An 18,108-nucleotide genomic window follows, 5' to 3' on the forward strand; every position below is an offset into this window, starting at 1 on the left:
TCTAGATGTAATTAATGAATTTAGCCATGGGCATTGTTTTCATTGCTATAGTATGGGCACATTTTAATGAGTTCGGTATATTTTGATCAATCTTTTCAGTCATAATCATTCATATAAATATCCCCGTACAAATCATACAACTTATCTCACAATGCCTCCCGTCAAATCACACAAGTCTTACACAACGACTTTTAAGCTGGAAGTTGTGAAGTTCGCTGAAGAGAAAGGTGGGATTTCACAGATATGTTAAAGTATAATAAAAAGTATTTTTATTTATTTTTTGTTTGCAACTTTTGTTTTCTGTCTCCTCATTTTCTTCACATTTCTGATTTCCCTATGAATTGCCTTATTTCCCTATTGTTAGCCTCACTGAGTTTATCTCATCTGTTGAATCTTGCACTCAAGACTGGTTTCAACTGGAAGGAATATTCATAGCATGCACAGCCACGTGGCTTTTGTTGCAATGGATATCATAATTAAAACAAATATGGTTTAAACTAAACTAAAATCAGATATATTGTGAGCGCGCGCGTGCTTGTGTGTGTGCACACGAGAGAGAGAGAGTGAGAGATGAAAAAAATTGTCCGTGTACAAGATCGTTCTTTTATTCAGGGCGGTTTTTATTTGTAGCTTTTGCAAAGAGAAAAAAAGACGGTATTTTGAGTTACCTGACGATTGTGATAATCCTCATGTATTACGAGCCTACTATATTCCATTATCAATAAACACCTCTAAATCAACAATTCATTCTTGTTTTAATTATGATGTACATTGTCACAACAACCACATGGCTATGCAGTGTTATTTACACGGTAATTAAACATGCTTAGCGCTTTGGCTATAATTGAAACCAGATTGAGGGCAAGAATCGACAGAATAGGTCAAATCAGCGAGGCTGCCAGTAGGGAAATGAGGCTTTTTTAGGGAAATGAAAATCTGTCAACATTTTATTGAAGTCATTGTCCATACAAAATTTGTTATAAGGACAAGAGTTCATACCCATTACTTTGTATTCGAACTCGCCGATAAAGATAATAGTGGGGTATATCATTGAATAGATTAGTAATAAAATGTTAATTATATCCAAGTCCAAACAGAACAAACACTTAAAAAATAGTATATGTATATATATATATATACGAATCGATTTAACGGAATCCGTGACTTTCAAACTTACGATAGAAAATGACAAGTTTGTATAAGTTACGTTCGTAACTACAGGTAATAAAATGAACTACAACATGGATGTGCTTTCAGTTATAATAAAACAAGCATGGACTGTTTATTCAGCTGTGTCAATTGATAACAAAATATAGCAGTTCAGAAGTAAAATCACAAGCATGTTAGCATCGGTAATGCAATTTCACGATTGCCGGTAATATGGAATATCATACAATGATACCATCAATATTCATGCAACCGGAAGTTACTAGTATAAAATACAAAGCCAAGTTATTGACCTGGCCTTGTCTTATACTCCGAATCGACTTATATATGGACGAAGGATGGAAAAGTTACAAAATTGGTCAATTTGACTTATACTCCGCATCGACTTGTAGGCTGGAAAATACGGTATATACTTACATGTATTTGACAAACTTTAATTTCTAAACTGCAGAATTTAAGAGAGACTCAGTTTGGACATCAGATTTATCGTCTTTCACAGTAAAAGAAGTGTACTACAACATTTCATTATACAATTTATGTAAAAAATCGTTTTGGCATGATATTTTGAAATAATGATTTTGCAAGGTTTTTGAGTTTACTGAAAAATAAACTAAACTGGAAAATGAAGCAAATGTAGCCATGATATAGATGAACTCTTCACAATGAGACAAGTCGAGCCAGTGGGTTGTGTTGCATTATTTTTATTTTTTTATGGAACAAGTCAATAAATAGCATAAGCAGGGTCCACACTTGACTCAACTTTTTGGGTGAAGTGACTTCTGTTTCCTGCTAGAATAGGGTAGAGTTTTGGGAAAATATAGAGAATTGAGTGTGCAGAGGTCAAAATTTAGATTGTTTAAGACCATCACTCAAGACAGACCTTTTACTAATCATTTGAGCCTTATGATATAAAAGAAATTATGAAAATTCTATGAAAATATATTTTCCTTTGATTCTGCAAATTGTTGTATGACAGTTTTTGCCAAAGACGGTAACCACAGAACTGGTTACTCCAAAAGAACAGGTGGTAGATATTGAAGTTCATCAGTCCTCTCTTAGTACTTCAACAGGATGAAATGTGAAATAAATCTGTTGATCATTACTTGTAATCAGGCTGTAAAACTCCACAGAATTGCACTTGATTGGGCTACAAATGTGTAGAATTTTACCTTGTTCATCAATGCATAATGTGTGAATTTTCTGCAGGAATCTTTTTGATTGAGACATAATTGCAGGCATAAATAAACTTTAAATTGACACCAAAAATATGTATTTTAAAAAAACTTGAAAAAATAATATATTGAAACTGTTTTTAGTGTTTTTTGTACAGAAACAAAGACAGCAGTTGAGTACAAAAGCTTACAATAAACAAAAATGAAGGGTGCAGGTGGGGTGACAGCAGCTTGAGACAAGGTGAAGTCAGCTTTGCTATTTCTATATACTTAAGCACATGACAGGCACAGAGGCAACTATTTCACCTGACTTGCCACAAAGTCTTTACCCTCTATAAGACTACACTTTTATGGATGTTATGATCATCTGTCATTGCTAATTAGCATGCAGAAGAAAAACTTGATGCAATGAAAGAAGAAAAGTAACAAAGGATAATGCAGATTGAAACTCTTCTTTGTAGCAGTCTTCTTTGTGTGTAAAATTGTTGCAGTATGACATGCATGTCTACACCTAGTCATCTTAAATGCCTATGAAAACTACAGATTATATACATGTTTTTCTGCAGCACTAGTGACTTTTGTACTTGCAGGTCAACAACCACTTTAGATGTGTGTGTCTTTTACTGTTTGCCAGAAATGCTCAAAATCTGCTGCAAACTCTAAATGTGAATGTATAAAATGAACGTGACATGCACAGTGCAGCAAGTCAGAAACTTGTCAAGATCTTTGAGTAAAAGCACAAAACATTCTGCTTTTTAAGATATATTAGTACTATATTTGTTTTTGTTTCAATAACAAAACAGTATGTAAATAGATATTTTGTTTACATTTTTGTGTTTGTAATTGTTATTTGTTTTTGTTGTCTGATCTGAAATAGAGATCCATAACTCTTGAAAGCACCCGACCAGTTTCTGCATCATGCTTCCTCTCAAAAGTTTCCTTAAGAAAATTTATCATAGCAAGATTAGGTGCATTGGGAGAGATTGTTATATGCTCTCTGTCTGTTTGTATCCATCCATCCATCCATCCATCTGCCCCTTTGTACAGCAAACTTGCAAGGAAGCATGAGATAGCCATCATAACCCTTAAGAACAGAGTACCTTGTTGCTTATCAAACTTGTAAATCTTGTTCTGAGGATCAAAAATTTCAATGACCAGAACTATTTTCAACTTAGTGGTACAGCAATGGGCACCAAAATGGCATCCTCGTATGTGGACATATTTATAGGAAGGTGAGAGCAATCACTGTTGAATCAAGCACCTCACAAACCTTTAAGCTTGTGCAGATTTATTGATGACTGGAGAGAAAATGGGTAAGAGTAGTAAGAGCCACTCCAACAATAATTTGGATTTGCCAGTGATTTTCATCCCATCATCAAATTCACATTGGAATTGTTAGATAAGTGAAATATATTCCTTAATACCTGATCCATATTACAAGATGGAAATAATGGAACCATCTCATATTGCAAACTCACCAACTTCCGTCTGTGTCTCATGCCTATCAGCTGTCATCCTAGACTGTAATGAAAACCTATCATGCAACCTTTATGTTCACATCAAAAGTATATACTCCAAAATAAGATGCTCATCAAAAGATTTGAAGAATTCAAATTGCACTTAAAAAGAATGAGATAGAAGAACAAAACTAGATATCTGGCTATAGGGAAAGCCAGGGCTATGATCTGAAAGTCTTCTTAGATACAAAACTAAAACTGCCAACTACCCAGATGCCACAAACAGGGCAAATTGTCTGAAGACAAACATTACTGACTTCTCTGCACATCTGAGGGAGAAATACCTATGATCACTTATAGTTGACCAAAAAACTTCAAAGATCACGGTCCCTGTCTTGTGCTCACCTGAACTTGAATCATGCCACACATGATCTGATTTTACATGTATTTTCATAATTATTTACATCTATGAAACTTTTAGATTTGGGAATCGGATGCCACCAGTACTGATTCTCTGGTTGATAATATCCAGCCAGTAGCTACAAAAGCTCCTTTTCTGTCCATCATCTGTTAATACAGGCACACACTCGTCAGGCAGCATGCAATAATCCTCAAACTCATCTTTAAGCACTTTATGATCCAGGTGTGGAGCAACTCAAAAACGAAAGTAAAACTAGTAAAAACAAAAGCTGTGTGCAAAGGTAATTTGAAAAATGCATTTTTAAGGTGTAATATGAATTTCTCTGGATTTGTCATGGTCTCATTATTACATATTTATATTTTTCCCCCATACACCCTAAGATATTACACCAGGAGCTGTCCAAAAATTAAAATCTAAAAATAAAATAATTGCCAAAGTAGCAGTCCAAAAGTTTATACCTCCTGAGCTGGTGATCATTTCTATTAAAAGTGTGTTTTAAAAGTTATGAATTTGATATTTGGTGTGCCGAATATGGTGAAAAAGTTGATATAAATTTGCAGTGTAACATATTTTCATGCGTCTTCCTGTTTGGGTTACAATCTGACCCCCATAATTCAAAACTTAATTTCAGGCAATGCACATGAGCTAAACAAATTTCCAAAATATCTTAAAAAATGGTTAAATTGATGCTCTTTCTAAAAATGTGTGTGTAAAGTGCATATTTGGCAGAATAAAAGGATAAAATGCCATTTAAATATTTTGTCATGCCTTTACTCACCTTAAAAAGCATGCTAAAATTAAAATAATGCCAGATACGCAAGATGTGGGGTTTTACTTGACATAAAAATCAATAATTTAGATGTTTGATCTCCGGGCCTGATATTAATTTTCCAAAGCATATTAGAGTTATCCCTACCTTGCTTGTGCATAGCAAAAAAACAAGATTCTAGATCTTACTCGATTTTAAAAAAAATGATGTTCAGATTCCTAGGAAGAAAAAATATATAAAAAACACAATTTTTATAGGAAACAAAAAACGTACAAACTGGTTGTTTGGCCATACACTGATGAAAATGAAGAAAAAAAACATACAAATTACGAGTAACCCATACAAATTGACAGGTATGGAAGCAGGAACACTCATGTAAAGAATGTCTGATATGTTTACAAATATTCAAGATGACTACATTATTCTATCAGTGGTAGGTCAAAAACACTGTTTTAAAGGCACATACAATTTTATAGTTGAAATTTACCTTCACTGCCAAACAACTAACTCTGCCAAATGAGAGAGTTAAGAGCTCATGATCAAGAATGTGGATGTCATCAGCATTGCTGCCAGTGCCACCTATGTCAATAATTTGCTTTTGACTGATTCCAAAAGGCAGAAGCTCTCCCATTGAAAAAAAAATTAGGCAGTTGAGGCCACCAGAAACTTCTTAATTTTGCACATGATATTGCCCATGTTGCCACAAATCAACAATAATTAGTTACAGAACTTATCTAACTTGAGGCCTTCTATCTGTTATGTACAATATATACAGTATATACAACATGATGTGAATAATCTGGCTTGACACTAGATAATTAAGTGATTTTAAAAATCAAAGTATCAAGCCTGGAACATATGCACAGGCATCTGTGAAAACATAAACATATATAATATGTAAAATATGATGATCCTGCATTGAAAATTTCAACTGTGAAAATATCATAAATGGAAGATTATGTTTGACTATAAAGTCAGCAAACTGCATCTTGGAACTATATCTATATTCACATATGATGCAGATTCCATGAACATGGATTTTACTGATGGCATATTGTCATGTTTAATATGTTTTCATGGGATGGAGTTTTTGCATGATACATAATGCCATTCTTGCCACATTAACAGATTTTAAAATCATCTATATGGGAAGGTCAGGATGCATATTCATGCCCTTTGAACTTCTTTCCATTCACTGGAATTCTTGTTTCTCTTCATCTTTGACTTTTGAGTGATATTTTGGTGGCTTAAACTCTTTTTAATATCACTTGTGCTCTTTAGTAATTCAGCTATAATCAATGAACATCTTTCATCCTCTTCTAATTACTTTTGATCTCATATTGTAGAGACTTGAATCCATCTCAACAATTTTAGTCATCAAAGCAGAACCTACTCTATGGAGAGAATTGGAGGGATGTTAATTGTTTATGCTTATTGAACTCTTTAGTAATCCAACCATAATCAATAAATATCTTTAATCTTGTCAAAATTACTTCTGATCACATACACAATATAATTCACACAATTTAATTAATGTTGACAAACTTTAAACACTGACAGTATGATGTTAATTGTTTTGTGGTGCTTGGTAATAGCTAAAAAATTGTCTTGCCCAGCTTGAAATAGGTCAGTGTCACATGATCATAGGCAGTATTACTGTAAATATATTATACTGGAAGCAAGGTATGATAAAGTGGAAAAATTAAATTTTTCATTAATAATTTTGCATATATGGTTGATTTCAGTGAGTGATGGTAGGAACAGGAGACACACCTCATCTTAGCTGGGAAACCTTCCTGGTTAATTGGTTGACATATATGCTTTTTGTGCAGAAGAATATGATATTAAAATATTAGAAGAATAAATAATATCTTAAGCACATTTTTAGTTTACATTTTTTATCCTCAAATCTTCATGTAACAACTTGCCGAATCAAAAAAAGTAGTGGCCCTTATTTAAATTCTTGGTGGCTGTAACTGAAATCTCAGTGTACCATTGGCCCCAGCAGGCTGAATTTTAGATTGAACCCAGGAGGCTTATATCAAACAAGTCCCCAGAAATAAGCTGTTTTCAGAACAGTGATGGACAGAATTATTTGGGAAAGAATACCTACCATTTTGAGTTGAAATGTAGCTTTTTCCCTGAGGTGAACACACAATCACATCAGTCCCACTTACTGGTACTACTGGCTGTCACTTGGAGCCTGTCTTTCTTTTTACACCTAGTAAAATATTCTGCTTCTAGGGTTGAACAATGATAATAGATTCTTAAGGAGATTTTTAAAACAAAATATTTTTAAAAAATACAAAAACAACATTAATCTCAGGTTTGTATCAACTCATTATAGCACCTCTACTTATAACTTGAAGAAAAAGTTCTTTTTTCTTTATAGTTTTATGTCTTTTATGCCTTGTCACATAGGTAAGTTGCCTGCTTGCTTGTTTTAACAGTAAGTCAGCACATGAATGGCTATAGAGTGCAGATTAAAAAGTTAAAATATATTGAAAAAATTGCAAAAGGAGCTACTTAGACAAGGGTCCAACTTTTCATTCTTAAGATGTCTTTAGTCAGCTTATTATCTGCATGATAATTAAAATTCACAATGGCTACTGGAGACTATTTAAAGCTTTATAGTGGTGGGCTATGTAATAATTGATTATAATTTTGCTTTATATCTTGCTGGATTTGCAAGGTAGGTTTTGTACTCCTAATGTATTATGATTGGGTTAAGTGTTATTGAAGAAACATATTTTGCTCTAAAATTGGGTATCTTTGTAATTGTCAATTTGCTGTCTGATGGAGCATTTACCTTCCACAGGTCCAAGTGTGAGATGGGGAAAAAAAGCACAGTGGCCTCTACGCCTCAAGCTAGAATCAGCTGGATGGCTCCAGAAATAATGCATAACTTGCCACCAACACCTCTCAGTGATATGTACAGCTTCTGTTGTGTTCTTTGGGAAATATTCATTGGTAAAATTGCTTTCGTTTCAAACTTGTTCCATATTTACTCCATTATAATTTGCATTGAACTGTAACTAGTATAGACACAGACTCTGCCACTGCATAATGTGCTGGTGGATCAGAGTCTGTGCTGTTTGTTTTACTTAAGAATGCATGCAAACATAGGAGACTCATATGCACTGCCAGGTTTGGGTCAATGCTTCTTGTAGGCTAGACACTGGTAAGTAGAGCTGCATGGTATTACCAGTGTACCAGTTTACCCTGGTAATTGTTTCTGGTGGTATATACCATGGTACTTTCTTGCTGTATGGGTATGTCAGTATTTTCTGTTAGTAAGGAATGTGTGGAGATTCCCAACGAATTTGTTGACGTGAATGATATAAATAGCATGTTTTCAATATCCATGACGAAATAGTTTAAAAAATGTTCTTACATAATGGTAGTATCTATTACAAATTAATGGTGAATATCACTATCATTACATTTGTGATCCTATTATCATATGTTTGACCCATGTCACTTATGCCATGGCAGAATGTTGTGAAACATATTTGGGACAAATCCAACTCGTGCATAAATATCAGATTAATGAAAACATCAAGATAAATATATATAAAATATACATTTCATATCATATTTTAGTTATTTCCAAGTATATATGAATGTGTTAAGTATTACTTTAACTCATTAAGGAGGTAGTAGCCTACTGCCAAGCTCTGTATCGTCAAGGTCATGTATGATACACTAAAGTGGGTGGTATTATAGAAAGATAGATGTAGCTCTACAGTTATACCAAATAATCTGGACGTTTTAGTTACACTACAAAATACAGAAGGAAAAACCTCATTTTTGGGAGCAGTTTTTTTTTTTCACCCAGAATTGGCCCATGGTCAGAATCCAATTTTGTGTCCGGATTTTAGACTTTTTTGGCCTCAGATCTAAAGCAGACTGGTCTGAACTTCACACAGACAGGTGAACCTTTGCAAAAAGTAGGATAAGGTGGGCATTTGGAATAAAGAGTAGATACAAAAATGATGGGTTAATTAAGCAAAAAAAAAGAAAAAAGAACTCCAACTTGTACCCTTCTGCTTATGCGAGAGCAAAATAACCAACGGAAAATGATGTTTCTAACACAACTAGGCATTAGGCTAATGGAAAATTTGTTGGAAGTCGATGTATTAGGATGTATTTACTTGTGCATCAACATTGCACATAAATTACAAACTTAGCCATTCCTTGTCAATTTGTAAAAACTTCCCAAATTCTTGTTAACTCATTAGCCTCTGGCACCGTGTTTATGTGGCAGGAGATAATAGCCTACTGCTGAGCTCTGTATCATCAAGGTCATGTATGATACACTAAAGTGGGTGGTATTATAGAAAGGTAGATGGATGTAGCTCTTCAAATAACCAATGGAAAATGATGTTTCTAACACAACTAGGCATTAGGCTAAATGTGTTTCCTACTCGCATTTCAGGCAAAAATGACAAAAACCTCCAGGGGTTAATGAGTTGAGACAACAAATTATCCTTTGATTTTCATGAGCACACTTGTTTTCTGTCTGAATGTTATGTAATTTCTCCAGTCCACTACCGTATATACTCGCGTATAAGCCGAAAAATTTAGGGAAAAAATAAGGCCTGGAAGAAGGGGGGTCGGCTTATCTGCGGGCCAAGGTCCAAGTCTGAAATTTTTAATGCTTTTTTCCCCTCAATTTCCAGTATTTATTGTTTCTGTTGATTGCCGAAGATGAGATCACATGGCTCATAAGAAATGTGCTGTCATGAAGTGAAATAAATATTTTTTTTCTAACTTAAGTGGTAGGATAATGAATGAAAAACATGTTTTAGCGTACTTGACGTCTATTTGACAGATGTCCATCCACCAGAAAATGCAGCCATACGTGTTATTTGAGCCACGGTGGTACGTGTATTTTCCAAAAGAACCGCCATATTAGTAATCTCCAGTCAAGTATTTCATCCTCAGCTAATCAGTAATCATTAAACTCTACGGTATCGTACAAATGCACGCTGGCTTATTTCAGTGTAAATATGAAATGAAACTACATAAAAAAATAAAAGAATTACGATACTGAAGGTATATACGACATACATTTTGATCGAGAGTAGAAATACATGTACAGTAGTCTTAAAGGAACAATAGCGAGAGGCTCTATAGGGGTTTGTTGCGCGCACGCTTAGGAAGGGTAAATAACAGGGCAATATACGAGTCAGCGTGAATAATTGTAAAACAATATAATATGTGGGATTTCTTTGACAGGTGTTTTAGAAGTAATCGGCAGCCACAGTTTATATACTACTGTTGTTTAGTTGTTTGTAAAGCAAAGTGGTTTGTTAGCAGTAGAGTGTTGTACAATAGCTACCATATGCTTAATCTGTGGTAAATGCCTTGGGGATAATAGGTTTGTTTAGTTGCACAATGTCAATGACTTTACTAATACATGTCGACTCTCAGATGTATTGTTTAATGAGATATGATAGTAGACATGGTTTCTGCTATAAACTGTCACAATACTTGAATAATGTCCACGCTGAAACCAATCATATTTTGATCAATTGAATCACACTACTGGTAAACAACAATGATAAATAATTATCTGTGAAAATGACAAAAGGCGGGAATTTAATGAGGCCGGACATCGATTTGGTCGCCAAGTGGGTAAAAGAAGCGTGGGACTCAATTCCATCGGAAATAATTGCAAAATCATTTGGGAAGTGCTGTATCAGCATTGCCATGGATGGAACAGAGGATGATGCTATATTTCAATCCGACAATGACGAGGAGAGCAAGAAGGATAACGACACACTTTCGGATGACCATGATGACAATGACGACGTATATGATGAAAGCACGCCCGTAACAGAAGCCAAGTTTCTTGAATTGTTTGGCGAGTCTGATACAGAGCCAGATTTTGAAGGATTCTAAAAGTGATAGAACTTTTATAATTCATGATTTTAGAATGAGGATTAATTAAATTTTCATTAAGACTTAACACTTTAGAATTGTTTTTATTTCAACATATAAATTAGCTTTCGTACTTTCATTTTATTTAATAATGTGATTTGCCTCAATAAACGTATTCAGAACTCACTTTGTGCATCTTGTGATGTACCGGTAGTCTAGAAATTATGGGTCGGCTTATACGCGGGTCATGCACTTTATAACAGTTTTACCAATTCATTTGGGTGGGGGTCGGCTTTTACGCGAACGGGCTTATACGTGAGTATATACGGTAAATATTTTCTTGGCCCTCTTTGATAAACCTTTTGCTTGGGTGTTGGCATCCACATAAAATGTCTCCACAAATTTCTATTCTTTTGCTCGAAAGTAATCTTATAAACAAGTGACAGATTTCTTGTCTCTTGCCATTGATCTTTCAAATCAAATGTATCCATGTATTATACTCTACTTTTAAAAGAAATTATATACAGTCAAATCTGTAGTTGTTAACCCTGGGACCTGCCAAAAATGGCCTTTATAGACAGATAGCCTTTATATCAAATTTCAGCCAATTGGGAAAACCCAAAATATAAAATGGACTGAAGTTAGCACCAGAAAGCTGAAACAGTATTTAAAATAATACTGAGGAAAGAAAATAGCTAATATGTGTTTTTTGTTTGTTGCATTTGATTGTTTATTGTTGCATTAGCTGGTCAGGCTAAAAGAATATTTTATTTTCCTCTGTTAGTACTGGATAGATTTCATCAAATGGTAAAAAATGGTGATATTTTAATGATTGGTGAAGCCTTGAGTTTAAATTATATCATTCTTTTGTACCTCAGCTGTTTCAATCAGTGTTATTTGAAAACTAAAATATGTTTAAACATCATTTAAGGTTGACATTGAATTTTTTTTGCATGTTACGAGTCTGTGTTCTTTAAATAAGTAACAGTAAAGAGTGAAGACAACAAGCTTTGTAAAATTTAACAAATAATTTATTTCCCTAGAATACAAAGTGAAAAATGAGAAAATAGAACTTAAGGTATTGCAGATTAAATACAAAATTAATCCAAGAATTAAAGACACAAGTCCTAGTAATAAAAAGTCCTGAATAAAACTCTGTTCGAGTCCCGAAGAGATCCAGAATTGAAGGCAATGACATGTCTGTTATAACCTACAAAGTACTGATGTATCAACAGTCTCTTGTTGAATCACCAAAATATTATTCCAGGTTTTAATTAAGTATAAATTACAATAAATGTCTTTATCCAAGAATTTTGTCAGAGCACTTTTGTGTTTCCAGAAGGAATAGTTACTTGAATTCAGCCAAAACTGGTCACAACATAATGCAACTTAAAGTGCTAGATGTTAAAGCATGACTGGTAAAATCCTCACAGTCACAAGATAATATAGTTCTCTGCTTGACCTTAGATCACAATTTGCATTTTCTAAAAACAACCAATATCTAATGGAAAATAACCTTCCAGAATGATCTAATGATCCTTGTTTGTTTTTTTCAACACAGTAGCCTGCAAAATTCACTTAGGAATATCCAAAACATTGACCCTGATCAACATTTACTCCTTCTTTGTTTACCTGAATAATAATCCTCATAAAAAGCTCATACACTTAGAGAATAATGAAGCTATTATTAGTTGTTTACATAAATGAAATAAAGTCAATCAGGTCAAGCAGAAATGAACTCGGTTTTGGACAAGGTCAAGTCCAGCATACAGTGTTACATTACAGTAATGTAATGAAATAATAAAATAATAAAACTAACAGACAAACTAAAGTAAATCTTCATAACAAGTATAAATCTAACTTTTTGCACTGTCTTAATGAAATTTTAATATCTTTAATAACACCTGTTGCTGTTGCATAGCTGGCTCTTTTTGATCATTGCTGCATTTAATATTTCATGCAATGAAATATTCAGAAATCGTTTTCAGAAATTTTGGGGTTCTTGTTCTCTGAGTCCCTCATTTGATGGAGAAAGATTACTAAAGTCTCTCTGGAGACTCTTGGGGTTAGTGGGTTCCCTCTCATTGGAGGTTATAATTAGTGGAGAGTTATTCATACCCTCTCATTAGGGAGGAGCAGCACCCTGACCCCATTCCATGAGGACAGGGATCAGGTCATGTCTCTGATAAAGGGGGAACAAAACTTTCAGTCCCTGGAGCCTGTTGTTGGCAACAGAATCAAGCAACCCTGTAAGGGATGATCTCAGTCTTTTCCTGGTCACCGGTCATTGTCATATAGGGATTGGGCCATGTAAAGCACCACCCCTCCAAACTGCTGTTGCAAACCTCAGGGGACTGGGAATTGGCTTATAGACGCCTGATTAGAGAGGGAGATTGGATTGGCATCACTCCTGTTCCCTGTTATTCCTCTGAATCCCTATGTGGTGTGGGATCTTCCACCACAGGTGAGTGATTGGCCTTTTCCCAAGATGCAGCTATGGACATCTAGACCTTGCTATGAGTCATGGACCTACATAATCTTACAAAATTTGGTCAAAACGAAGCATTAGATGGTGGAGAGTCAATCTCGCCCACCTGCATAGTCCACTGCTAAGAACAGTCCCTTAGCTCCATGGGAGGAGTTACCAGTTCAAGTTTCTCTTTCCCTCTATGTCTCTGCTGCAACATGGAGTCATTGGGTAATTTGTCATACTTCCATGAGAGAGGCTGGGGTGGTGACTTATTGTCTGTCCTCGTTGATGTGCACAAGGTTGATGCAGAACAGGCAAATGTGGTACCCCCTCTCATTGGGTCTCTTGCCCCATCACACCCTTTGGTAAAGGCAGGTGAGGAGGAAGAGAGTTGCTCTTTCATTAAAGTGGTAGATGATGTTAACTACTTCTTGACAAGGGACCTGTGTCCCAAATCTTCAGGTTCTTGTGAATCTTAAACTTTTTCCAGTTTGACCTCATGTTTTTTCCTCTCTTGGTTATGATTAAGGAGCTTTCTCAAAGGTTTCGCAAAATCTTGGCCCACTAAACCACCCATTTTGGAATCTCAAGTGTTTTTGATGGGCATTTCTACAGGGACCTGGTCTTGCCTTCCAGTGAAAACTCTGGAATTTTAAGAACATAAGGTTAGATAACTATTAATCATGACCATCTGCTGACCTCCTTTGGCGTTTGTTGAAATCAGTGGCAGAAGCTTATGGACATTCATTGTCCTTGTCCATGACCTTGTTAGTGGAGTATCTCCACATCTGCATGATGTTGCTCTGGATACTTCCAAAGTCTTGTTAGAGCAGATTAAGAAGCTTGGTGGCAGAGACTCTCTTCAGAGGGCTGACCCTCTCTTGCTACTTAGTATTTCAGAGACCAACAACACCAGTCCCTTGTATCATGGCTTTTTGAAAGCAGCCAAGAAGCAAAATCAGCTTAACCACCCTCACAGTCCATCTGTTCAATTGTTTACTGTACAGCCACAATCAAAGCAACACTCCCATTTCATAGATTCCTATCAGCAGTTGGTCTCAACAAGGGCACACCACAAAGAACCAGGAAATTTGCAGGCCCTTCCCTTTTTCATAAGACAAGAGTGGACAGCTCAAGGGATAAAGACTCCCTCTGTCTCCAACAGTATGTATCTCTTCTATTGTTTCCTATTGGTGCCAGTCTATTTCTCTTTTCAGAGGCTTGGTCTAGCATACCATTTGATGGCTGGGTCCCTTCTGTCATAAAAGATGGCTACCAGCTTTGGTTTTGAGATCTCCCTCTTCTAGTAAGAGCTCCCATTTTCTTCTACCAGTTAAATTTGGTGCACTTGAAGGAAGGGTGCAGTAGAAAGGGTGATAAATTACCGATTTCCGGCACTCCCATATTTTCCAGGTTCCCAAGAAAGGGGGAAAGTCTTGTCTAATTATCGATCTTTCCTACCATAACAGCTTTAGTAAAGAATGACATAAGACCAGGCAATTGGGTAGTCTCCATTGATCTTCAGGTTGCATACTTTCACATCCCTATCTTTGATCCACACAAGAAGTACCTCCAGTTTTGCTTGGATTGGGAGGTCTTCTGATTTTGAGCTTTCACCTTTGTGTTGCTTCTATGCTCAGAGCTTTTATCAAGGTCATGGGAGTAGTTGCAGCCAATTTCAGGTCACTATGTATCCTCCAATATTTTGATGATTGGTTGACTCACAATGGATCTGCCTTGCTGTTTGTTCATAGTTACCAGACTGGGCCTTCTGCCAACCCTAGAGAAATCGGAGCTCACTCCACAAGATTGTGTCTACATGGGGATAAATTTACTCACAGATAATTAATCTGCGTCCTTCTGGACAGAGTAGAAAATATCCTTATTGTGTAAGAGATTCTGAAAGTAAAGACAGATTAGTTCATCTTTTTTTCTCTCTCTTTCTCACTCTTTGCTGTAGACCTTGAACCCCACAGTGGACCTGTTTTCCCTAGGCAGACTGCACTTGTGTCCTCTCCAGTTTCTCTTTTTGGCAGTGTGGAACAGCACAGGGACCTTTTGAATGCTATTCTCTAGGTTGGGATTTCCATCTGATTTATTGGACAAATTGGGACAGGTTTTGCTTGGAGATCCCATGTACTGCCCCAAGCTCCTTCACTGCCCCCAAAACCCTACTCATACCTGTTTGGAGAAGTGCCATGTTCATGGTGGGGTGCTCATCTTATGTTGAAAGGAATAATTCTTCAGAGTTTATGGTATCTTCCATATCAACAATTTGGAAATAGGGGCAGTGTTCTTAGCCCTTTTTGGGCTGTGTCCACCAAATAAGATGTTGCTGCATGATGGTCTCTTTTGACAACTGTATGGTGGCACACATGCACTTTATCTCTGCACGAAGGCTTGGAACCTTCAGCACTGGGTGGCTTCGAAAGAATTACCCTGCTAGTTCACCACATTCCCAGAAAATAATATTTTGGCATAAAGTCTGTCAAGGAAAGTAATGAAAATCCACAGTGTAACAGCCAATTCTTTTCCCCCCTTGTTATTTCTTTCCTCCTGACCCACGACCAATTAGTTTCCCCCTCTAGTTATTTCTTCTTCCCCCCTAACCAGTTAGTTTCTCTTATGAATGCACTCTTTGGTAATACCCTTAAGGCCTAGAAGTGAAATATTATACATATAATGGGTCACTTAACAAATGGGGGAGGGACATAATCAGCTAGCTGATACTTCCCCCACTACAACCAGTTGGTTTCTTTTAATTAATTGACTCTTAATCTGCTTAAGGTCCACATGTGAAATATAGTACATGTAATGGTTCACTTAACAAATCTCACATAGGGTTTATTTCAACTGAGTCTTTACTTTACCTCTTTAGCTACGACTGCCGCATCTAAGCATCTCCTGTAAACAGCTCCTGAACCCCACTGACACATATATGCTGATAAGCCTAGTTTACTACCCCAGTGTTGCTTATGTGCGTAAAGTTCAACAGTATTCAAAACCCCAGTGTCACATCTATGCGGACGTGACCGCTATGTTAAATAAACGAAATGTTGATTGTTTGAAAGTACAGAAGTTTACATATCTTTGATTATCATAACCAATGAGAGGACTGATTACTCAACATTTTGATACAAGTTTGAAAGCTGAGAGGTTAAATTTAGACACACTGTAAGACGTTTTCTGCACTTTACAAAACACGTGTAGTTGAGATAAACAAAGATGGATTCCAATTTAGATATGAGCAACTTTGAAGGGTTCATTGCAAGCAATATTGAAGAATTTAATGGATCATTTGTAGAAAATGGATCAGATGTTGATATTAGTCCAGTTTCAACAACAGATGTAAGTGATTTTGAATCAGATGACGAGGAAGACAGTCCCACTTGCACAATGGAGTGATGACCTCGTCGTGTTCGAGATCAATGATTTTGATTCTCTTGTTGGTTCAACAATCGAGCTTAGACTACTAAGCAGCAAGAAAGATTTTTTCCTCAGGTTTTTTCCTGAATGTCTGGTGGAAAAGCTTGTGAAAGAAACAAACGATTATGCCAAGAAAATGTTGGACCAAAAACAAGACCAGAAATGTATGAAACCAGCATCACAGAGATGTGGGCATATCTTGGAATATACATCGTCATGAGTATTATGCAGATATCTAAATATTCCATTGTCTGGATGACATCTGTATGTTTTGGGATCACAGGAATACCTGAAATCATGACAAGAGAAAGGTTTGAATAAATAGGGAAATATTTCCATGCCAACGATACAAGCGTCAAGCCACCCAGAGGCCAACCAGGACATGAAAAGATTTTCCATATAAGACCTTTCTACAACACAGTTTTGCGTAAATGCCTGGAAAATTATGATCCTCCCAGAAACCAGTCATTTGATGAAGGCATGATTGCTTATAAAGGAAGACTGTCATTTAAGCAATATCTGCCAGCCAAACCCACAAAATTTGGCATTAAAGTCTGGGAAAGAGCCCATCCTCAAACCGGCTACGTCCATGAATTTCAAGTGTATGTTGGAAAACCTGATGGACAGAGAGGGAGAGTGACAGAAGAAGGATTAGGATCTAGAGTGGTGAACGACCTTACCAGAAAAATAATAAACAAAAACGACCACATCTATATGGACAATTTCTTTTCAAATCCCCAATTGTTTGAAGATTTACGTCGAGATGGACTCTTCTGTTGTGGTACCGTCCGAGGAAATAGAAAAGGAATACCAGAACCTTTTTAAAAAAACAGTGGTTTAAAATGACAGGGGATATGAAAATTATGCAAAAAGAGACTCTGGTCTGTGTTGCCTGGAAAGACAAGAAAATTGGCTGCAGCATTTGACACAATAGACCATGATATATTACTTCACCATCTCCAGCATGCTTTGGCATTCGTGATATAGCCTTACTGTGGTTCAAGTCCTACTTGGTCAACAGGACACAGATTGTGTCCGCAAATGGAATACACTCCAGCCCAGTTGATCTATGTTGTGGTGTTCCACAGGGGTCTGTTCTTGGACCTGTTATCTTCATTTTATACACTCAGCCGATCTCAAGTGTTATAGATCATCATCCAGTGTCTCACCAACTGTAAGCTGATGACACCCAAATACACAAATCTAGCCACCCAACTGCAGTTGATGCTACCATCCAAGGTGTACATTTCTGATGTGAAATCATGGATGACATGTAACAATCTGCAGATGAATGATGATAAAACTGAAGCCATTCTGATCACAACACAAAACTTTCTCAC

At 36.2% G+C, this 18,108-nt stretch overlaps 1 protein-coding gene across 6 annotated transcripts in view; it reads left to right on the top strand.

The window, feature by feature from the left end:
• Window positions 1-18,108, top strand: part of LOC149803274 (uncharacterized) — a 386,506-nt gene that overhangs the window by 153,520 nt on the left and 214,878 nt on the right. For all 6 annotated transcript variants that reach the window (XM_089952942.1, XM_089952943.1, XM_089952944.1 and 3 more), the window contains exon 10: window positions 7,805-7,956. In XM_089952942.1, the coding sequence (XP_089809068.1) occupies window positions 7,805-7,956 (152 nt within the window). The remainder of the gene's footprint in view (window positions 1-7,804; window positions 7,957-18,108) is intronic.

The sequence above is a fragment of the Sinohyriopsis cumingii genome, chromosome 3 (assembly GCF_028554795.1).
Source record: "Sinohyriopsis cumingii isolate HCF-2022 chromosome 3, ASM2855479v2, whole genome shotgun sequence".
Lineage (NCBI taxonomy): Eukaryota > Metazoa > Mollusca > Bivalvia > Unionida > Unionidae > Sinohyriopsis > Sinohyriopsis cumingii.